The sequence below is a fragment of the Chrysochloris asiatica genome, unplaced genomic scaffold (genome assembly GCF_000296735.1).
Source record: "Chrysochloris asiatica unplaced genomic scaffold, ChrAsi1.0 scaffold00111, whole genome shotgun sequence".
In the NCBI taxonomy this organism is placed as follows: Eukaryota; Metazoa; Chordata; class Mammalia; order Afrosoricida; family Chrysochloridae; genus Chrysochloris; species Chrysochloris asiatica.
In genome coordinates, this window is record NW_006408629.1 from 5980144 (window position 1) to 6004646 (window position 24503).

At 37.0% G+C, this 24503-nt stretch overlaps 1 protein-coding gene across 1 annotated transcript in view; it reads right to left on the reverse strand.

Moving 5' to 3' along the window:
- Positions 1-24503, reverse strand: part of MCTP1 (multiple C2 domains, transmembrane 1) — a 956699-nt gene that overhangs the window by 262405 nt on the left and 669791 nt on the right. Inside the window, exon 12 of the mRNA XM_006867878.1 lies at positions 23400-23493. Within this exon, the coding sequence (XP_006867940.1) occupies positions 23400-23493 (94 nt within the window). The remainder of the gene's footprint in view (positions 1-23399; positions 23494-24503) is intronic.

Here is a 24503-nt window from a genome sequence, read left to right on the forward strand (position 1 = left end):
TATTGTCAGGAGGGAGCAGTCACTGGAAAAGGATATCATGTTTGGTAAGGTGGAGGGTCAGAGAAAAAGGGGAAGACCCCCAGCGAGATGGACTGGCAAAGTGGCAGCATCAATGGACTCAAGTGTGGCAACAATTGTGAGGTTGGCCCAGGATCGGGCAGTGTTTCATTATGCTGTGCATAAAGTCGCTATGAGTCGGTACCAACTCAATGGCACCTAACAACAACAACAACAACATGGGAATGATGAATGGGTCAGGGGGAAGGAAGAGAAGATTGCACAGTGGAGGTAACTGATGATCTATGATGAATGTATATCTCCATCGAAACCATTGTTAGGGGTGAAAGACAACCACATAAAAAGGACTTTAACAATTTATGATCAAGAATGTTGTTACTAGGTGCCATCGAGTTGATTCTGCCTCACAGTAACCTTATTTGGCAGAGCAGAACTACCTATAGGATTTCTTGGCTATAATCTCTATGGACGTAGATCACCAGTTCTTTCTCCCATGGAGCTGCTGGGTGGGTATGAACTATCAAGCTTTCAGTTAGCAGGAGAGCCCTTAACCATTTGCACCATTAGGGTTCCTATGATCAAGAATATTCAGCTTAAATCTACATGTGTATCTCTTTAATAGAATCTCTATAACATAAAACCCTGAATAAATTTCATAACTACTAGAGAAAAGACACTTACAAATATGATGTTATTTCATTACTGCAGATTGTTGTTGTATTGTTAAGTGCTATTGAGTCGGTTCTGACTCATACAGATCCTGTATGGGGTTTCCAAGGAGCAGCTGGTGAGTTTGAACCACCGACCTTGTGGCTCCAATGGACCTTACAGTCCAATGCTTTATCCTAACGCGTCACACCAGAACTCCAAGTTACAGATTAGGACTGAAATATTTATCTGTAATCTGTTAAATGCTAAGGGCATTTTTTTTTCCTTATGCATTTTTTTAAAAAGTTTTTATTGTGAATTGAGCAATAGTTTACATGGGAGAATATTTGTTTTACACTCATCGATTCATTGCAATGATTACAATCTCCTCCAAGCATCATCATTCAACAGTATTTGCTTCTTTTCCCTCTGTTGTTGGTTTTTTTTTTTTTTTTTTTTTTTGGATGCACACAGAAACACTCAGGTATATATAATTATTTAAACAACCAAAGGGCACATCCTGCAAATCTGCCTCCTGGCTTCCAGCAAACAGCCCTTCTCTTTCCATGAGTCTAGAGTCCTCAGCTGCTCTACTCTCCATGTCATCATCTCTGCGGCTGTCTCTGGTGTTGCTGCTTCTCTGGATAGAGTCCCACATTCCACTTGTGCTCTTCTCCCTTGATGGGCCTAGGGTCCTCTGTTTCTGGACTGTAAGTTTAACTACTCCTCCCTTTTTGTTACAAAACTTCTACCTTTACAGTTGTGACAGTTACAATTAATCATGATCACAATTACTCACTATTGACTCATAAGAATCTTATCCCCATCTCTATGCAGTGAGGTTCCACCTTCCCTCCCACCCCCCATTTTAGGTAGTCAACACTCTGAAACTAAAGTCCCTTTTGAAAATTTGTAAGCCAGTCACTTTGTGCTTTATAGTCCCCCCCGCCCCCATTTTAGGTAGTCAACAACCCTGTATACAGAGGGGATAGGATTGTTCCTTGATGTTAAGACTCCTTCCCTCTCAGTTGTTATTTTGAGCTACTACATCCATAAGTATAGACCACATTCATCACATTGTAGCAATTTACACATGTTTCCTTTATAAAAAAAAAAAAAATTTTTTTTTTTAAATCTTCCTTTAGTTGAGATCTGATCATCAAGTCATCAAAGCTAGGTTGAATGGATTTTCTATGGGTTTTTATAGGACAAATCTCTTGAAGGAATGAAAATTGGATACTTTTATCCTAGCGCATAAAATTAAATCTATAACAGAATTTAAAACATATGTCTGATAACCTTAATTCTTCTTTTGGTGAAAAATCATTCCTACTTCAATAAAAACAAACACCAATCTTGTCTCCTATGGGCATTTTTTCTAGCAATCTTCAAAATGGCACAGAGGATTAAGTGTGATGCATGAACTGAATAATTCTGTCTCCTGCTTAGCCCTGGCTCTTTGACATGTTGATAAGGAATTGTGGGAAGGCCTACACCACTCCTGCTTTCTCACTTCCTGTTTTGTGGGCAACTGGACAACCTCAGAGTGTGTAAATTACTGGTCTGAGCATTAAAGTCACTCAAAAGATACTGAAAGATATTCTTATTCTCAGATAGAGAGGTAATCCTGATCCATCAATGGTGGACTTTGTCCAGGGCCATTTTGCTGCTAACCAGAAGCCCGTTTGCTGGAAGTGCTATAAAACTGTGTGTGCATGTGTGTCGGGGAAACCCAATGACCACCACTTTGTTACCATATCTCTGTAAACAGATAAGGCACTCAATGGCATGGAAAGCAATTCATAGTCAGGGGGGTCATTTATTTGTGTCCTATCTTGCAAAAATTAAGCTCTTAGGTTTATTATTATAATCTTTATTATTTTTTTTTTCAATAATCAAAGTTGCCATCTGTCTTTTCTACAAACTGGAATTTTTTAATCATAACATAAAACAATGTTGTTTTTGAGGTAATTCCATAGGGTGCATCAGAAAAAAAGGCAACGTATGTTGGCAGCATTCTCCAGCCCTCCCTGTATCATTGGAGATGGGGCTTTGACCTTTGCCTTATTCATCAACTGACCTAAACATACTTTAAACATCTGATTGGTAGAATGTCATTAATTGACACTCTTCACTAGGTTCCCACTGGGTTACTTCTGGGACTGAGTAATAATAGGCTTCTTTTTTCTCACTAAGTCATGAGGTAGGTTTCAATGTGGCAGGAAAATTGACATCCTAGAGTTGCGGCTCTCATCCCACTAGATAAAAGTGCATATTTTTCATATCAAGCATTTTATCATGCCCTCTTTGCCATCCTGAAATAAAATAAAACTTACCCATGCTTTCACATTTAATAGAATGCCTTTACCTCTATAATTATGGGTCAGTGGGGGGAGGGAGGCTTTAAAAAGGGTTTGTTACATGGACTTATATAACAAATACTTACTGAATGCCTACTATGTGCCAGACCATTGAATATAAAAGAAAAGAGTCTCTGCTCTCTCTGGGAGCTTACAGCTTGTGGACAGGAGAGAGAAAAAGAGAATAAACATTGAACATAAATAATAAGTAAATTATTCAACCTGTATGCTGAGCAAATAATCTGAAAAGCTGGGAAATATGAAGAAAAATGTGGCATCAGAATTGGAGGAAGACTATTAACAACTTTGCTTGCTGAAAGTGAAGAGTACTTAAAATACTGATGAAGATCAAAGAGCACAGCCTTCAATATGGGTTACATCTCAATGTAACAAAAACAAAAATTCTCACCACTGGACCAATAAACAACATTCTTATCAATGAAGAAAACATTGAAATGGTTAAGGACTTCATTCTTCTTGGATCAACTGCCAACACTCATGGAAGCACCAGTCAAGAAATCAAACGATGTATTGCATTGGGCAAATCTGCTGCACAAGACCTTTTTAAAGTGTTGAAGAGCAAAGATGTCAGCTTGAGGACTAAGGTGCACCTGACCCAAACCATGGTATTTTCAATAACCTCATAAGCATTCGAAAGCTGGACAGTGACTAAGGAAGACTATAGAAGAATTGATGCATTTGAGTTATGGTGTTGGAGGAGAATATTGAAAGTGCCATGGGCTGCCAAATCTGTTTTGGAAGAAGTGCAGCTAGAGCGCTCCTTGGAGGCCAAGATGGCCAAACTCTGTCTGTCACACTTCAGACATGTTATCAGCAGGGAGCAGTTGCTGGAGAAGGATATCATGTTTGGTAAGGTGGAGGGTCAGAGAAAAAGAGGAAGACCCCCAGTGAGATGGATTGGCAAAGTGGCAGCATCAATGGGCTCAAGCGTGGCAACAATTGTAAGGTTAGCCCAGGACCGGGCAGTGTTACATTCTGTTGTGCATAGGGTCACTATGAGTCAGTACTGACTCAATGGCACCTAACAACAACAACAATATAGCATGTTACAGGGAGCCCTGGTGGTGTAGTAGATTAAGAATTGGACTGCTAACATCAAGGTCAGCAGTTTGAATGCAGCAATCGCTCTGAGGGAGAAAAATGAGACTTGCTGCTTTCTTAAAGATTTACAGCCTTGGAAGCCCTATACAAGGTTGTTATGAGTCAGAACTGACTCTATGGCATACAATCATCACCATATAGTGAATCAGGGAGTGATCTGCACTAATGGAATATACACACAAAAGAGCAGGAGAAGGACTTGAAGGTGGGTGGGGAGGGGCCCAGTATATAGATTTAATTAGGGTGATCAGAGGAGACCTCATTGAGAAGGTCAGGTTGGAGCAAAGAAATGAAGGCGGTGAGGGGGTCAGATAAGTTGATATCTGGGGAAAATGTTCCAGACAGAGGGAAGAGCTAGAGTAAAGTCCCCCGAGACTAAGGCAAAGTGCATAGTCAATGTCAGAGAAAGGGAGACTGACCATGAACTGACCTTGGTGGTCATCCCAAGGCCTTTGGTATTTATTTTGCAAAATAATAGCCATTGGAAAGGCTTGAGTAAGAAATATGCATTTTAGGATGCAATCTGGGATGAGATAAGCAAAACATAATTTAGATCTATATAAATGCTCACATTTAGTCATGCAATACATGGGGTCATTTTAATTTTGTGGTGTAGCACTTAGGACTTAACAATGACAACAATATTGTATAATGTTTTATAGGACATTTTACATCCTGATCCTCCAGTCACCAAACAATAACGGTGCTCCACAACCATTATGACAATGAAAACTTCCCCACAAATCCTTAAAACACCCAAGGGAACATTAATGCTTCCCACCCCCTCATCCTCACTCTGGACCACTAAGAATTATTGTAATACAGAAGCAATTCTTAAGCATTTTAGTCTTGCTATTGCTGTTTCTGTTAAGTGCCATCGAGTCAGTTTTGACTCAAAGCAAATTTTTATAGGGTTTATGAGGAGTAGCTGGTGGGTTAGCAGTCAAGGGCTTATCCTACAGTACCATACCAGGACTCCATTTGAGTCTTAGGAACTCTTAAACATTATTGAGCTTTTGTTTATGTGGGTTATATACATCAAAAGTATTGCTGTAAAATCATAGAAACCTTTATTAAACAAAAACATCAAAATTGGAAGTTATTGTTTCTCAATATAGCCTCCATTCAGATCTCTACACTTCTGAAAGCAATGTTTCATGTCTCTAAACTTTCCAGAAAAATTCTGCACTCTTTGATTTATACCACATCAAAACAACAGTTTTGACACCCTTGAGGGACTCAAATTGTGTTCCTTTTAAATGTTTCTAGAGTTTTGAAGACAAAAAGAAGTCTGAAGGGGTTAGAACAGGCCTGTAAAGTGGATGGGTAAGTTTTCCAAATCAATTCTCATAGGACACGCTTCTACCCTTGAAAATGAGTATGTGCATTATTGTAATGGGAAAAAAAGAAATTCCTTGGCCAACTTTCCTGATTTTTTCTCACCAAAGGTTTTTAATTTCCTTAAAACCTCTTTCTAATAAGATCCTGTGATCATCCTTTGATAATATTTATGAAGACTGTTGTTAAGGGCTTTCAAGTGGGTTCAGATTCATAGCAACCTTTTATAGGGTTTCTGAGGAGCAACTGGTGGACTTGAACACTGACATCCAGTGCTTATCCTACAGTGCTACATCAGGAATCTATTAAAATTAGCCGTTGGGAATCCTAAAAAAACAGTCTCCATTACCTTCTAAGCTGACCACTTTACCTTGAATTTAACTGGCCCATTAGATCTGCTTAGAAGCCACTGTTTTGGTTGCACTTTTTTTTTTTTTTTTTGGAAAGCTAACAAGATTATGATTAAGTGTATTATCAAAAGAACTTTTCTGAAGCCATTCACGATTGCAGAGACATGCTTAAGTACATTTTATTTGGAATAAACCCAAATATGTGTGAACTGGAACCTTAGTAGCAATGCTTTTGACTTACCTTAGCATCTATCAATATCTAACATTTTAGAAATTTAAAATTAAATTTAAAATAAAATAAAAAAATATTCATAAATTCATTAACAAATAATAAATTCATCACATGCTACCAGTAGGTTGATCAAAGGTCATGTGACCTTTAGAAAAAATTTCAGTTTACATTTGTGGTCAGTGAGAATAAAGAAGGCAAATGGCATCTTTGTACTATTATGCAAATAATTTTGACTTCACAGATCTCTGGGGATCCCAGAGGTTCCTGGACCATACTTTGAGAACCATGACTAAGAGTAATGGAAATGGATCAAGTGCAGGATAAATATGAGTTTATTTGGGATAAATTAGTGATGTAGAACTAGATGCAAAAGAAAATTTATGATTGTGAGTGATTAGATGCAATCTTGAGTCTTAGAATGAAGCCATCTTAATACATGGACTTCTGGTGTGACATTGTAGGATAAGCATTGGACTGTTAACCACAGGTCAGCAGTTCAAACCCACCTGCTGCTCCTCAGAAACCCTATACAGCATTGCTAAGAGTTGGAACCAACTCAACAGCACTTAACAACAATATCAACAATGTATAATAAGGCGCTAGATATTTATGACAGAAGAAAGGGATATAACACAGGGCAAATAAGAAACTGAGAAAGAATGTAGAGGGAATTATGGGATCTTTAAAATGAGAAAATATACCTATGTGTTTAGAGCCTGGAAAATTTATGACAAAAGCATTTGTTTTGATCCACATTTAATATCGAAATTTTATGCAAGTAACTTGTTACAAGCTTAAACACAAAAAGTGTTTGGTCTGAAATGAGTATAAAAATGTGTTAACTTGCTTTTGTGAGCCCTCTTAGATATTTAGGACCTAAAGTAAACACGTATTAAGTTAGATCCCTCTGCAGGAAAGCATGAAATTTTAGACAATCTTCCTTACAAATAAACTCATTAGCTAGATAGATCTTTTGCTGTGGCATAAAATTGTTTTGTTTTTGTTGTTAGGTGCCATCAAGTCAGTACCAACTCATAGCGACCCTATGCACAACAGAATGAAATCCTGCCTGGTCTTGGGCCAAACTTACAATTGTTGCTACATTTGAGCCCATTGATGCTGCCACTGTGCCAATCCATCAGCTGGGGGTCTTCCACCTTTTCTCTGATCCTTCACTTTACCATACATGATATCCTTCTCTAGGGATTGGTCCCCCCTGACACTATGTCTGAAATATGAGAAACGAAGTCTGGCCATCCTGGCTTCCAAGGAGCACTCTGGCTGCACTTCTTCCAACACAGATCTATTGGTTCTTTTGGTAGCCCATGGCACTTTCAATATTCTCCTCCAGCACCATAACAAATAATACATCAATTCTTCTACGGTCTTCTTTATTCACTATCCAACTTTCATATGCATATGGGGCTACTGAAAATACCATGGGTCAGGTATTTATTGGCTACACAAGGGCTTATTGTGTGGCTCATGATAAACTGTGGACAACATTGTGAAGTATGAGTTTTCTGGAACACTTAATTGTGCTCATGAGGAACCTGTACATAGACCAAGAGGAAGTCGTTCAAACAGAACAAGGGGACATTGAATGTTTAAAATTTAGAAAGGTGTGTGCAGGGTTGTATTCTTCACCATACTTATTCAACCTGTATGCTGAGCAAATAATCTGAAAAGCTGGATTATATGAAGAAAAACGTGGCATCAGGATTGGAGGAAGACTCATTAAGAATCTACGATATGCAGATGATACAACCTTGCTTGCTGAAAGAGAAGAGGAGTTAAAATACTGATGAAGATCAAAGACCACAGCTTTCAGTATGGGTTGCACCTCAATGTAAGAAAGCAAAAATCCTTAGCACTGGGCCAAAGAAAAACAACCATATTATATAAAGCTTCACAGTGTTGGAACACAGATATGAAAGTACATTGAAAGCAGCTGTTCTGTGGGAGAAAGATGAGGCTTTCTGCTCCAGTAAAGATTTATAGCCTCGGAAATCCGGTACAGGGTCGCTATGAGTCAGAACCGACTCCACAGCACATAACAACAACAACAATGCAGGAGTCCCGGCTCAATTCTCAGCCAATGAACCCCATGGCCAGATACCACCTGTCTGTCAGTGGAGGTTTCTGTGATGCTGAACAGGTATCAGCAAAGCTTCCAGACTAAGGTAGACTATGAAGAAAGGTCTGGCAATCTACTTCTGAAAATCAGCCAATGAAAACTGCAGTGGATCACAAAGGTCCAGTTCACAACTGCTCATGGGGATGGTGCAGGACCAGACAGCATTTCACTCCATCATGCCTGGAGTTACCATGAATTGGGGGCCGACCCGATGGCTGCTAAGACTAGCAACACTGTGCCTGGCACACAGAAAGTTCAGCACCTATTTATGTGGAAAGACTGACCCTACACAGGGAGGAGTCATGAATAACCTGCACGATCTTAAGAATACTTTTCACCATTTGGAATCATTCTGCCTGATTTGCAGGGGTAGTTAGAAGAATGGAGACATTAAAAGGATTTGGGGGTTGACAAAAATGGAGAAAAGATTGAAGTTGTCAAAGACTTCATTTTGCTTGAATCAACTATCAGCACTCATGGAAGCAGCAGTTAAAAAATCAAAATACGTATTACATTGGTCATATGAGCTGCAGAAGACCTCTTTAAAGTGTTGAGCAAAGATGTCAGTTTGAGGACTAAAGCCTGAACTAACCTGACTGAAGCCATTGTATTTTCAAAAAAATTGTTCGGCTTAAAAAAAAATTAAGCATTGGATTGGGTGACTAAACCTTTGCATTTATTTGCTTTTTATAGTTACTAGTCATACCATAACTAGTATCTAGTCCTGTCACTGTGGGCTAATGTGCTGGACTACAAAGTCATTTGAACCACAAGGTCGGTGGTTCAAGCTCATCAGATGCTCCTTGGAAACCCTATACAGGGTTGCTATGGGTCAGAACTGACTCAACAGCACTTAACAACAACGAGTCATACCATGGGGTCTTGATGTGGCGTTGTGACTTAAGGTGCTGGACTGAAAAGTCGGTTTCAATGGCAAGGTTAGCGGTTCAAGCTCACCAACCATTCCTTGGAAACCCTGTACAGGGTCGCTATGGGTCAGAACCGACTCAATGGCCCCAAACAACAACAACAACAACAACAGTCATACCATTGGAGTTTTGTCAACTTTTAACTTCAGAATTATATTTGTCCCTTTGCATTTTTATTTCTAAAAAGTGTTGTTGTTGTTATGCGCCGTGGAGTCAGTTCCGACTCATAGCGACCCTGTACAGGGTTTCTGAGGCTGTAAATCTTTATGGGAGCAGAAAGCCTCATCTTTCTCCCACAGTAAAGCTGGTAGTTTTGAACTGCTGACCTTGAGGTTCAAATATCTACTTCTTAAGGAGTTTCTAAGTCATTTTGATACCTACTTAGGATCTAAGAGTCTGAAGGCTGAACAGATACCTTTGAGGCCAAGTCCAAAAGCTTCCCAAAGAGTGAGTGAAGCCAGGTGGTTCCTTGAAGTTCTGCTTCAACAGCTCCAGTGATGGTAAAGCTACCACCACCAAAGAGATATTGCCATCTATTTTGTGGCAATTATAACTTTTTGAAAAATGCTTCTTTATGTTGCATACAAAGTTATTTCTTTGGATCTTTTATCTATTTTATGATTTTCCTTTTGTAATAATATAAAACTCTAAATAAAATAACGCATGTAAAGTGGGGGCAAAGCATATGGCATGTACAAGTAATGAGTAATGGTGTGGTGTGATGCCTGTTACCTTTCTGTTCTGCATACTGTGGATGACTTCCTACTTTAACTCCATTTTTGTGTCTTTTCTATACAGAATTGGAAGACAAAATGCTATTCCTAGACTCTCTTACAATCAGAGTTGCATGTGTGATCTAGATTGCTCTCATGAAGTCCTGGTATGGCACTGTAGGATAAGTATTCAACCGCAAGGTCGGTTTGAACGATAAGGTCAGCAGTCCAAACCCACCAGCTGCTCCTCAAGAACCCTACATAGGATCTCTATGAGTTGAAACTGACTTGATGGCACTTAACAATAACAACAACCACAATGGTTTCAGATGTGATTTAGGTTGCTGTGGATTAATCTGCTGTGTGGTAATGTGCTGGACTGCTAAGTCAGTTTTAACTGCAAGGTCAGTGGTTCGAACTCACCAGTCACTCCTCAGAAACACTATGTAGGGTCGCTATGGGTCAGAATCAACTTGACAGCACTTAACACCACCACAACAACTCAGATGTTAGACACCTGGTGTGATGCTGTAGGGTAAGCACTGAACTACTAACCACAGATCAGCACACCTGTAGGTAAAAGGTAAGCACAAGGTCATCAGCTGAAACCCACCAGCTGTTCTCGGAAATCCTATACAGTGTTGCTATTAGTTAGAACCAACTTGATGGCACACAACAATAACAGTGACAATCAGATGTGCTTGCCCAAGATTTGAAACTTGAATTCAATTAAGTGAGAACATATGTTCATTTTGCTGGTGCAGATTGTAAGTAGGAGCAGTAGAAGAAGTTGTCACAGTGTCTGCCCAACTTGCTAGTGTGGTAGGAGGAGCAATTCCTTGGTTATGTCATATGGCTTTAGTTTTAATCTCTAAAAACTTCATTTGCTGTTGTTGATGTTTTTAGGTGCTGCCAAGTCGATTCCAATTCTTAGTGACCTTGTTTACAACAGAATGAAACACTATCAGGTGCTGCACCATTCTCACAATCATTGTCATGTCTGAGCCCATTGTAGTTAGTCTCTGTGCCAATCCACCTCAGTGAGGATCTTCCAATGTTTCATGACTCTCTACTTAACCCAGCATGATGTGCTTCTTAGAGACTCGTCCCTCCTAATAATATCGCCAAAGAATATAAATCTCACAATCTTGCCTTCTAAAGAATAATCTGACTGTATTATAAATATGTAAACATCTAAAGACCTATTGTTCAGTTTTCTGGCAGTCTGTGTTAGATCCAATATTCTTCATGAACACCATAATTCAAATGTATTGATTTTTCTTTGGTCTTCTTTGTCTATTATCCAGTTTTCACAAGAATATGAGAAAATTGAAAATGCTGTGGCTTGGGTCAGGTGTATCTTAGTTTTCAACATTTCAAGGAGGTTTTTGCAGATTTGCCCAAAGCAATATTTCTAGATTTCTTGACAGTTGCTTCCAAAGTTATTGATTGCTGATCCAAGTAAAATGAAAATTTCTATCTTTTCTCTATTTCTCATGATGTTGATCATTGGCCCATTTGTGAGGAATTTTGTTTTCTTTTTGCTGAAGTATAATCCATGTTGAAGACTGTAGTCTTTAATCTTCATCAGTAAGTGCTTTAAGTCTTCTTCACTTTCAACAAGTAAGGTTGTGTCTTCTGTATATCATAGGTTGTTAACAAGTTTTCCTTCAATCTTGATGCCACGTTCTTATTCATATAGTCTAGCTCAACATATAGCTTGAACAAACATGGTGAAAGGATGCAACCGCAACACATACTTTTCCTGGTTTTAAACCACACATTATTCCCTTGCTCTGTTCTAATGACTGTCTCTTGGTCTATGCTCAGGCTCCACATAAGCACAAGTTCTGGAGTTCTCATTTTTCATGAAGTTATTCATAATTTGTTATAACCCAAACAATCGAATGGCTTTTCATAGTCAATAAAACACAAACATCTTTTGGTATTCTCTTTCAATCAAGGTCCAGTTCATCTGACACTAGCAACAAAATCCCTCTTCTAAATCTTGCTTGAATTTCTGGCAGTTACCTACCAATGCTCTGTGGCAACCACTTTAAAATAATTTGTAGCAAAATTTTACTTCTGTGTAATATTAATATTTTTGTTTGATAATTTCTGCATTCTGCTGGATTGCCTTTCTCCTTGTTGTTAAGTGCTGTCGAGCTAGTTCTGACACACACTGACCCCATATAGGATATCCAAGGACTAACTGGTGGGTTTGATCCACCAGCCTTGTGGTTAGCAGTTCAGTGCTGATCAAACCAGGAATCCTTTCTTTCTCCTAAATGGACACAAATATGGATTCTTTCATTCAGTTGGCAGGTAACTAGCTGTCTTTGAGATTTACTGGCATAAGTAAGTCAGTGCTTCCAGCTTTGCATCTGTTTGCTGAATCCTCTTAATTGATATTCTGTCAATTCCTGGAGTTTGGTTTTTCACCAATACCTTCCATGCAGCCTGGCTTTCTTTTGTCAATACCATCAGTTCTTGATTGTATGCTAACTTCTGAAATGGTTAAACATTGATCAATTTTGGAGGGGCCTGTGACTCTGTGCATTCCTTCAATCTCCTTTTGATATTTCCTGAATTGTTCAATATTTTGTCTATGGTGGTGATGGTGTGCCGTGGAGTCGGATCTGACTCACAGCAACCCTGTATAGGGTTTCCGAGGATGTAAATCTTTACAGGAGCAGAAAGCCTCATCTTTCTCCCACAGAACAGCTGGTAGTTTTGATCTGCTGATCTTGGGATTAGCAGTTCAACTCAAAACCACTATGCTACCAGAGCTCCTTATATTTTGTCTATTGTTGGTGTTGTTAAGTGCTGTCGAGTCAATTCTGACCCATAGCAACCCAGTATAGGGTTTCCAAGGAACAGTTGGTGAGCTTGAACCATCAATTTTGCAGTTCAAATGACTTTGCAGTCTGACGCATTAGCCCAGAGCACCACAGCAGGACTCCTTATAAGATCCTTTAATATCACAATTTGAGGCTTAAATTTTTTCTTCAGTTCTTTCATCATGAGAAATGCCAAGTGCGTTCCTCCCTTTGAGTTTTCTTACTCCAGGTCTTTGCACATTTCATTATAATACTTTACTTTGTCTACTCAGCTGCCCTTTGACTTCTGTGTAATTCTTTTACTTCATCATTTCTTATATTTTTGTTAGCTATTCTACATTCAAGAATATCTTCTGACATCCATTTTTTCCTTCTCTTTATTTATTATCTTTCAAGTGATTTTTCACTTTCTTCATTTATGATGTCCTTGACTAAAAACAACTTGTTTGGTTTTTGGTCATTGGTGTTCAATGCATCACACCTATTCTTCAGATGGTCTCTAAATTTAGGTGGGATATACTTTAGGTCATACTTTGATTTCTTTGGACTTGTTTTAATTTTCTTTAGCTTCAACTTGAATGTGCATGTGAGCAATTAATGGTTGGTTCTGTAGTCAGCTCTTGGCTTTGTTCCCACTGATGATATTGGGTTTCTCCATTGTTTCTTTCCATAGATGAAGTCAACTGAATCTAGTATATTCCATCCAGTGAGTTCCATTTGTATATTAGCTGTTTTGATTGTTGAAAAAAAGTATTTGTAATAAGTAAGCCATTGGTATTTGCAAAATTCTATCCTGCAATATCCTGTATAGTTTCTATCACTGGGGTCACACTTTCCAACTTCTGATCCTTTTTCTTTCTTTACAGCTTTCACATCCCAATTAATAGTAATTATCAATGCATCTTAATTGCATGCTTGATCAGTTTCAGACTGCAGAAGTTGGTAAAATTAATCAATTTCTTAATCCCTGGAATTATTGGATGGTGTATAAATTTGAATATCCCATTAATGTATCTTCCTTGTATGCATATGGATATTATTATATCATTGACAATGTTGTACTTCAAGGTTAATCTTGAAACGTTCTTTTTGATGATGAATGTCATACTATTCCTTTTCAATTTGTCATTCCTAGCATGTCTGATTTAAAATGGCCAGTATAAGTCCATTTCAGATCACTAATTTCTATGTTATAGAAGTACAACAGGGAGCTGCCAGAAATTCAAGTCAGATTCAGAAGAGGATTTGGAACTAGGGAGATGATTGCTGACTACAGATGGATCTTGGCTGAAAGCAAAGAATACCAGAAAGGTATTTACTTGTGTGTCATTGACTATGCCAAGGGATTCAACAGTGTGGGTCATAACATACTATGGATAACATTGCGAAGAATGGGAATTCTCTGGCACTTAAGTATGCTAATTTGTACAAAGACCAAGAAGCAGGTGATTGAACAGAACAAAGGGGCCATGATGGTTTAAAATTAGGAAAGATGTACACCAGGATTGTATCCTTTCACCATACTTATTATATCTGTATGCTGAGCAAATAATCTGAGAATTTAGATTATATGAAGAAGAACATGGCATCAGGATTGGAGGAAGACTCATTAACAATCTACAATATGCAGATGATACAATCTTGCCTACTGGAAGTGGATTTAAAATGTCTACTGATGACTACTACATCCTTCATTATGGATTGCACCTCAATATAAAGAAAACAAAATAGCATCATGATAAATGGAGAAGAGACTGACGTTGTCAAAGATTTCATTTTGCTTGGATCTACAATCAACACTCATGAAAGGAGCAGTCAAGAAATAAAATCACATGTTTCATTAGGCAAATATGTTGCACAAGACCTTTAAAGGGTTAAAAGGAAAGATTTTACTTTGAGAACTAAGGTGCTCCTGACCTAAGCCAGTAAATTTTCAATTGCTTTATATAAATGTGAACGCTGAACCATGAATTAAGGCAGATCATAGAATAATCTATGCATTTGAATTATGGTGTTGGAGAAAAATATTGAAAGTGCCATAAACTTCCAAAGAACAAACAAATCTGTCTTTGAAGAAGTACGACCAGAATACTCCTTATAAACGGAGGTGGTGATCTTCTCTCCCACTGTGGATATGTTGTCAGGAAGTACCGACCCCTGGTTAAGAGGAGGTTCAGTGAAAAGGAAAAGACTCTAATGAGATCGACTGACGCCATGGCCGCAACAATGGGCTCAAACAATTGCGAGGATGATACAGGGCCGGGCAGTGTTTCAATCTGTTGTGTATAGGATTACTATGAGTTAGAACTGACTTGATGGTAACTACTGATGGTGCTATGGTAGCGTAGTGGTTACGAATCAGGCTGCGAACCTTAATGCCAGCAGCTCGAAATTACCAGCCGCTCTGCGGGAGAAAGACGAGGTGTTCTGCTCCCGTAGAGATTTACAGCCTCGGAAACCCTGTACAGGGTCGCTATGGGTCGGAAACGACTCAACGGCACTTAACAACAATAGCAACCAATGATAACCACGTCTAGGCCATCGATCTTCCTGTGTGCCATTTAGTTTCTGATAAATTCCCATTTATCCATATTGAGACTCTGTACGTTGTCCTTATTATTAAAAGATGCTTGCAATTATTTTTTCTCATTTTGAATTGTGCCACATCAGTAAATGAAGGCCCTGAAAGCTTTACTCCATCCAAGTCATGAAGGTCAATTCTACTATGAGGAGGCAGCTTCTTTTTTGAATGCCTTCCAACTCCAAGGCCTCCTCTTCAGCAGTATATCAGACAATGTTTCACTGCTATTTGCAAGATTTTTGCAGGCCATTTTTTTTCAAAAGTTGTTTATTAAATCCTTCTTCGTAGTCAGTCTTAGTTTGGAAGTTCCTCTGAAATCTGTCCATCCACCGTGAGTGACCCTGCTGGTGCTGGTATTTTAAATAATGATGCATACATAGCTTTCAGCATTATAGCAACACACAAGATACCATAGTACAACAAAATGACAGTAGTGGAAACTTAATTTATACAACCTTTTGAACCAAAAATTTTGTGACCTATTTAATTTTGAATAATATTCTCTTTCCAATTAAATGTTCTAGAAAGAAGTCTTTTCTCTGGATCTGAACCTTAGCCTTTACCTATTCCCCCTCACCAGCTCCTACCTTCAGTGTTCCAATGACAGGTCTTTGGATATTTGACTGAAGAAACCATATCCACTCAACATCTTCCTTTCTCCACATTTTTCAGTGCAAGTTGATGATCACTTCACTTTTTTTTTTCATACAAGAACATTGACATGTGTACTCTCCTGAAGCTTGAACTCAACTCAAACCTCACAGCTTTTTTTGTTTTTTTCTTATTTTCTATTGTTAAAGCTGGTGTGATGCTATTAAGGTAATGCACTGGACCTCAAGGTCAGATTGAATTGCAGGGTTGGTGGTTCAAACTCACCATCTGCTCCTTGGAAACCCTGCACAATATTACTATGAATCAGAACTGACTTGATGGCACTTAACAACAACAACATTGTTAAAGCTAAGCATCTTGATGTGTATCCTGGTATGACATTTGCTTTTTACTTGTAAACTAAGCCTATTCTTTTTCTTTCCTTCCTTTTTCCTTCTTCCCTCTCTGCCTCCCTTCCTATCCCATAAAAAGAATTAACTTTGCCTCCTAAACAAGTCTGGTAAGGTAACCATCAATTATCTCCTCAAAGTCATAAGAAAATATGTTAAAAAGGTTAGACCACAGCAGAACCCTGAATTCCTCCACTTGGGATCACCATTGAAATGAATCCTTTAAAAATAACTCATTGGATTTCACTATTCAGTCATTTGTGAGTCTAACTATACTGTCATAATCTAACTAACTAACCAGTTGTCTTGAGTCCATTCCAACTCATATGGACCTCATGTGTATCAGATAGAACTACGCTCCATGGAGTTTTCAGTGACTGATTATTTGGAAGAAGACCACCAGGACCTTCTTATAAGAATCTTTTGGGTAGACTTGAACCTTCAACCTTTCAGTTAGCCTTTGGATGAACATGTTAACTGTTTTCTCTACCCAGAGACTCCATATACTATATTATCAAACAATCCAAATACCCTCACAGTAAGATTTTCTTCAGAAGCCTAGTTAAATTCATATCTTGTCTGTCTGTAGAATCTTCCTGATGCATTATTATAAAAAATGAATTGCTTATTTATACAACTATATTATAATACAACAAAAAATAATTGATAGCTTAATTTTAAACTAAGATCCTAGCATCTGAAAGTATTTCTTTAAGCACTCAGTGAAATTCTGGAGCTAGTCCTTCAAGCCAAAGCAGCAATTCGCTGTTTCTTTACTCAAAGGATCATTTTGTAATCTTAGTTTCACAGAACCCAATTAAGTATTTTATAGTATTTCTCTTTCCCTCATTTCCCACTGATAGTAAGACCACCATTTTCTCAGCTCATAGTTCTTCACCTCTAGAGCATATCAAACCCAATTATTAATCTCTTTTGTCATTCCACCTATTCTTCCAAAGCAGTATCTTCTGACCATGTGACCTGCATATGAATCACACATGATTTCTGTAATTCCTATAAAACACTGGTTCAGTCTCAGAGCTTGCCAGAACGTCTGCTAAATAAAATTTCATTCCTCTTTTCGAAATATTTGCATGAACTGTTTGGTTTTAGAAGGACATTTTAATACTTCTATAATTAGAATCTGATTTCATGTTTTAAATGGAATTACTAAAAGGGAAGAACTTTTATTTTTATGTGAGCTTTTCAGTTATAAAAGAATGAAGGTCAATAATTTGTCTTATTTTTGTGTGATGCCTTTATTGGTTTAATTTCATTATTAAAAAAGAGATTTATATAGTATTAAGGTATTTATCATACATTGTGTAAAATTGTTTTCTATACTAGATATATTATGATTCAGGTATTGAACATTTATGTGCATTAGAAATTGGATACATTTCTTCCCAAAGTATACTAGCTGATTAATAATCTTCCATATGTTTAATTATTAAAAGAGTATAAAAAATATCAAGTCACATAACAGAAATAGAGACACTGGGAAATTTAAAAATACGTTGTATGCAAATATTATGAGTTTTGATTGTTGTTGTTGGTAAGGGCCGTTGAGTCAATTCCTATTCATAGCGACCCTGTACAGGGTTTCTAAGGCAATATAATTTTAAGATATTAAGAGTTAAGAGATTAAGGATGGCAACAGCATATAACAGTCTTATTTGGTAAACTGTTTTATTCTTGATAATGTGGAAATATGCAAAATTCCCACTATCAGTGGAACTACATAGTATTTAAGGGGTATATATTTTCTCTTCTTCTAGCATATGTTTTAAGTAATGATCATAAAATCTAAGACTATGTCTATCAGATATCATCAATTCTATTAAATATGTTGATGGCAATTAAAATCACATGCTATTAAAAAAGTCAAACGATAAAAGATATAATTTGGCTACTTCTTTCCATAGAGATATTGTGTTCTGAGGACACTGAAAACAGTAATTCCATATACCTTAATTATCTAAGGTAAACCCACTAAACACTAATTCTTTCAAGGGACAGTATCTTGTCTATGTCATATATAAGTGCTTGGTATTTCTCTAACTATGTGTAAAAGTTTCAAAGGACAGATATGCCTTTTTCTGTTCAGCTGCCTTTTCATTTTCTCTTTGACTAGGGAAAAATACCAAGAATAATAAATCCAAACCTCTCTATAAAATACACCTTCATGACACTCTCAAGCTGGAAATCACAGGAACCAATAAAAATGCAGGCAGCCTACTGATAATGAGGTCAGAAATACAAATAAATTTACTTTTAATGAAGACTGGAGGCACAGTAATCAAAGTGTTAAAATTCATTTCATGCATATCTCATTTGCTTCTTAGCTGATATTTACCACGCAATTCTGTGAGAAAGTAGAGGCCTAAGATGCTCTAGATAAATGGCTCAATTAATTGTACAGAGGTAGACCTCTTTGAGCTGAGCCAGAGCTGTGAGCTCTTTATTAAAAGAACTATTCTGTAGCCCATAACCTTGTTCCTTGACTCCTCTCTGGTTTCCAATTTAAACAAGTCCCCATGCGGCCTGCTCTAAAGGGCTTTGTCTCCCTGTCATTGTTAAGAGAGCTGAGGCATCCTGGAAGTGTGAAATCAGACCTCATGAGTTGAACGGTTCCCCAGGGAACGCCGGACTGCGCAGAAGGTCAAAGTCATGGGCTGGACCATCTAAAAGTGTCTGATCGCCGGTCTGTGACACAGCAAGTGGGGAGGGGGCGGGTAGACTGAAGAGGATTGAAATTGAACACATCTTAATTAAAGCCCACAGACAGCAAAACAAAATGTTTTCTAGGCAGCCTGTCAAATGGGGCTTAAATTTAGCTCTGCTAATGAATCTGAGCTGCTAACTGTTATTTCTTAAGATAATAAGACTCTCACGGAAGCTGATAAAAAACAAAACAAAACTGTATCATGTCTTTTTCTGCTGTTTTGTTACTTAAATATTTTCCAACAATGAAGACAGTTTTCCTAGAGAAAAACATGGGGAAAGTCTATGCAAATAGAGGGGTAGTAAACAGCTCTCTTAATAACTAGTAGGTTTCTACACTGCAGGGCTGGTGAGTTGCAAGTGTAAACTTGAGAAAAAGACATGCTCATTTAATGGGACCATGTCAGTGACGGTATCTGTTAATTGTAAAATCTGCTCCCTCTCTCCTCTGTCTTCTGAAAGAGATGGAGCGTTAATTTGAGAGATCAATTCACCTGGGGTGGAGAAGTTATATAGGAGTGTACCTTTTAATACAGTGAATAGGTAGGGCATCCTTTGAACGGGTTTCACAGTTCTCCCATATCACTGTTTCTGAAACTGAGTGGCTGGTCTCTCTGGGGAGGCTCTGACCTCTTCCTCAGGAACTCAAAAAAACAACCCAGGGGAAAATGAAGGGGAGGGGCTGAGGAGAAGAAGTCTATTCTCTTTCTTCTCTTAGTACTTGAAAGAACCAATAGACCAGGTCTAAATACTCAGCAAAGAAAGGCTCACTCAATATAGAAGACTTTAAATGTTTTGTTGAAAGCAGAAATTAGGCCTTGCCCAAGGAAAAGGATAATTAGAAGCTAGAAAAGACAATTTCCAACATGAACTATTTCCCACCACCAAAAAAAAAAAAAAAAAAGCCCACTCCCCCTTTGGTATTTCTCTCCTCACAATCTATCCAGTTCCAGAAACACTTGATTTAATGGTAGAGGGAATCTCGTCTAGTGAACACAGAGCCAGACAATCTTTAGTTTTGCTTTGGCAGTGAAGAGAAACATTAACCTTTTCACTGGTTAGTCAAAAGGTAAGTGAGTTGTACTGAGCAGTATTTTTCCGTTACTCAAGATTTTTCCTCTCATGAAAAATTTTGCTGACCAACTTTTAAAACCAGAGTGCCAATTTCTCAGGCTGTGAAAGGCTGTCCACAATTTGACTGAAATTTCAATCCACTCTGTGGCTCTCTCAATGCATGTGTATGTGTGGGAGTTGTAAATGGAGGTCTTAACCACCAGAGTTAATCTCTTTTTAAAATCTGTATTAACCTTAATGATTTGAAGTGCACTGTCCAACACTGGTCTATTGAGACTGAAGAAAAAACTACCCTCCACTATCAACAGTTTATTAGGAGCTTAACTGAAGTGACCTACTGTAGTAGTGTTCAGCTGAACAAGGCTATAGGCTTTTTGTGGAAAGAGAAAGAATTGAGGGTTTCATTAAAAAGTAATTTGTGCTTTATACTCACTCATTCAAAGAGAGTCTCAACTGCTCTTTATTCACACAGAGTTAATACTGTATCACAATGTTTCTCAATGAATGTATTCTAACAAAAGAAAATTTTTACATTTTGAAAGGGAAAAATTCTTTATAACTGCGGTAAGAGATTGATGGCTACTTAAAAGATTATAGAATCTTTCTCGATGGTTAATGATGGTATATTATAATTTTAAAATCTCGGCTTAAACTATGAAAGTTTAACTTATTACTTTATGCTCAGATCATCAAAAAATATTTTTAAAATAGAGCACTGTTGGCCACATGTAAGTTTGTCTTCTTAAACTTGCCTAGAATAAAGTTTTCTGAAGTCAGCCAAATATTTTGTCATAATAGCCAACCTCCTTTATACCAGGTCAGAAAATATTCTTGGCTTTGCAGAGGCAGTTATCAGTGATTAAAAAATTTCCCTCTATATCTACAATATTCATTCCTAAGTAGATGTTAATTTGAAGACAGCACACCATTCACTCAATTCTCTTTTTCAAACTGTTGCTTAATATCTTGTCGAGCTTGACTATAGTTATCTACACATAGGACTATCACATTTTTAAAGTGCTTCTTTGAAAAAGTAAGAGATAAGTATACAGAGAGCTTATTTGTGCCCCAGATCTAATAACAATAGACCAGAAGGAGTCAGGATATAACTATAACCTTTGCAGAAGTAAAAATTATTTTAAAAGTTGGTGGTATAGTTAGACATTTCTGAGTTAAAGATATGACCCTCAATTTTTGCCACCAAAACAAATGACAGAAAGATCACAAAAGGTTCAAGAGTGAGCAAGGTCAAAGATGGAATTATTCGCTTATTCAACATCTCTCTTGTTCAGTTCCAAGTGTATTAGATTATAAGGTCAACTTGAAATGAGGAATCATTAGATTTATATTCCTAAAATGAAGTGCAAGAAAAAAAAATGAAGAATTTATTTAGTATACCCCAAATTAATGTTCATTTTACCAAATCAAAATGTTATCTCCTTGTATCTTTAGAGAAAAGGCTATTGTTATTCACATTCATTTACATAGAACCATTAGGAAAGAAATATCTTTATTTTTTTCCAGCCTCACCAGAACATGTACTTTAACTTCCATAATGGCATATAGGCCAACTGGGTTAACATAGTTTGCATATTCATGAAGCCATGACAGCTTCTCTTCAAGAGAAGACAAACTTACATAATTGCATTCAACGTGTGAAATGGACAGGTATTTAAGCTTTTGAAGTAAATGGCATTTGTATTTTTAAATAAAATTATTATTCCCATATTAATTCTACTATAACCATACCAGAAATATTTATTTTTTAAAAAGAAGAAAACGAATAAATCTAAAAGGAACTATTTAGTATAAAGTGTCAAGCCAGCATATATGCAAAAAAGATAACTATCGTATCTCTCACCACTTTTAGGCATGCCTATTTTGAAAGAATATTTGACAGTTTTTTATGTTCTTGGTTACAAATGAGTTGATAATTATCTCTTTAAAGAAACTATATACTCTCAAATGTTTTGCTTTTAACACACAGTAAATACTCACTTGATCATATGCAAATAGAAAAATAGAAAACTATTGTCATTTGGGGGCAAACATTTGTTATTTTAATTATAAGCAGGCCATCTTTTAGTTTGGTTTTGATTTTGTTCAGTGAGTTCAAAGAAGGGCATAACAATTATGTAATGCATTTTCAAACACTCAGATAGTAGAAAAAGTGGATTTCTTCCCTCCAAATAAGTCTATAACTTCTTCAGGGTCATTTTGCTGAATGCTAGCAAGAGTAAGCCTATGTCACAAATAATAAGTGGATCATTTATTTCAGATATGCAGAAATCCATACAAAAATCAGTCAAGTCAGTCATATTTATGTTCCATCTTAAGATGGGTAATTTAAGGAATGTTATAAATATATCTATATCATCATGAAATTAAACAATAAATGAATGGTCACTTAGTTACAAGATGTTTAAAAAAAAGATCAAAACACAAAAAAAGACTTAATGCTGGACACTGAACCATCAGGCCATTTGTTAACCTACCATTGTTGTTGTTGTTGTGTGCCATGGAGTCGGTTCCAACTCATAGCGACCCTGTACAGAGTTTCTGAAGCTGTAAATCTTTACGGGAGCAGAAAGCCTCATCTTTCTCCCACGGAACACTGGTAGTTTCGAACTGCTGACCTTGCGGTTCGCAGCCTGATTCATAACCACTACGCTACCAGAGCTCCTTTAACCTAGATAGCAACAGCAATATCCAGATTAGGGAGATTTAAATTAAGTACACAAAGAGCTAAGATTAATTTTGAAACATTTGGAACAATTTAGATGATTAGTTTCAATCCAGAATTAATTCTTGGTAGCATTAAGTAATTTGAATAGCTAAAGAATTCGGTCAGCAATCCAAATACCAAGAGTTCATATCTCGTTATTGAGTATGATTCATCTAAGCGTTTTGGTGAGCTATGCATACAGATTTCATGTATGCCTGAGTTACAAGTGTGATGCTATGATATAATCTGAGGGAACATAATAGTGTCTTCAGGAAGATGATGTCATAACATTACTCTAAAATGCTGACAAGAGAAAGCCTGAAAAAAAGATACTCCACTATACTGACTGAGTCCTGGAGAAGTCAACAATAAAAAGTTACTTTGCTTATTATTGTTTATTTAAAATATATTACCGGGCCTTATTAAAGCAGTGACAGTATAAAAATGGAAGGATTAGCAAGTCTTTATAAGATCAACTCTTAACTTTTATATTTAAATTATTTACTTCGATGATCAAATAGGATAAAATGCAAAGTGAGATTATTGGATGGTATGGAACTTGCATTCTGATTGATATATGCTAGAAGAAAATTGCATTGTTTCTTACCTGTGACGTCAGCAGCCATCAGCCCTTCTGCTCTGATCACTTTCACCTGGAGAAATCCCACATCTTTCAGGTTGTGAAATATTCGCAATGGGCTCTGAAAGACCCCAACACCAAAATTAGAAATGAGAGGTCTAAAAGGTCCTAAAGAATGTGCTGAGAAAACACTAAGCTTTATGGTATATCTTACGATGCTACTTAAGTGATTCAAAGTGTCATCTATGTTTCTTCAACATAAATTACTCCTCCACCATCACATAACCCTTGTGCACACACACTAACATGTTTATGCAGATTATTTGTTGCTACATAAGTAGATGTCTTTAAAAAAAAATACAACAGCGTTTCCTTCTCCTAAATAATTACCAGAAAACGGTGACTATAAATGACAAAATATGGTATGTCTGCTTTCTTCTTTCAATTTCTTCAGCAAAGCACTGCCAGCAATCTTTCATCTGTGGATATGGATGGTTTAAAGACTAATGGCTCTTCATATTGAATCTTAACTTGTTGGCTGTATAACTAATGTCAACATTAAACTAATGATTTTTTTCTAGTATTTTCTTCTTGTTGAGTTTTAGAAATTGCTTGTGCTGCTAGATGAGAGTTAAACTATCTAAAGACCATCTTCTAAAATTTAATTCAAAAGACTTAAGTAGTTCTATAAATCTTTTCAGTAAAAGATTTTGGTAAACAGCATTCAATATTTTACTGAAATAGATCAAATTGCTAATTAAAGTATAATTTCAAAAATGATGAGTGATTTTTTTCTTAAACTTTTAATTTCATTCTATACATTCGAAGCCAGAGAAACACAAGGGTTTCTGCTTGCACAAAGATTTACAGCCTCAGAAATCCTATACAGGGTCACTATGAGTTGGAACCAATTCAATAGCACATAATGACAACAATATATTCTAAAATTTATAGAAGCAGTAATATAGAAACTTTGTTAGAAGAATAAGATCTAAACTATAAAATCTATTTTACTTCATAAATTAATAATGGAAGTATTCTAATATGTGTTTCTTGAAGGAATTAAAAGAGGGCTATTAATATAATAATTTCAAATCTAATTAAAGGACACATATTTAGACAGCAAAATGA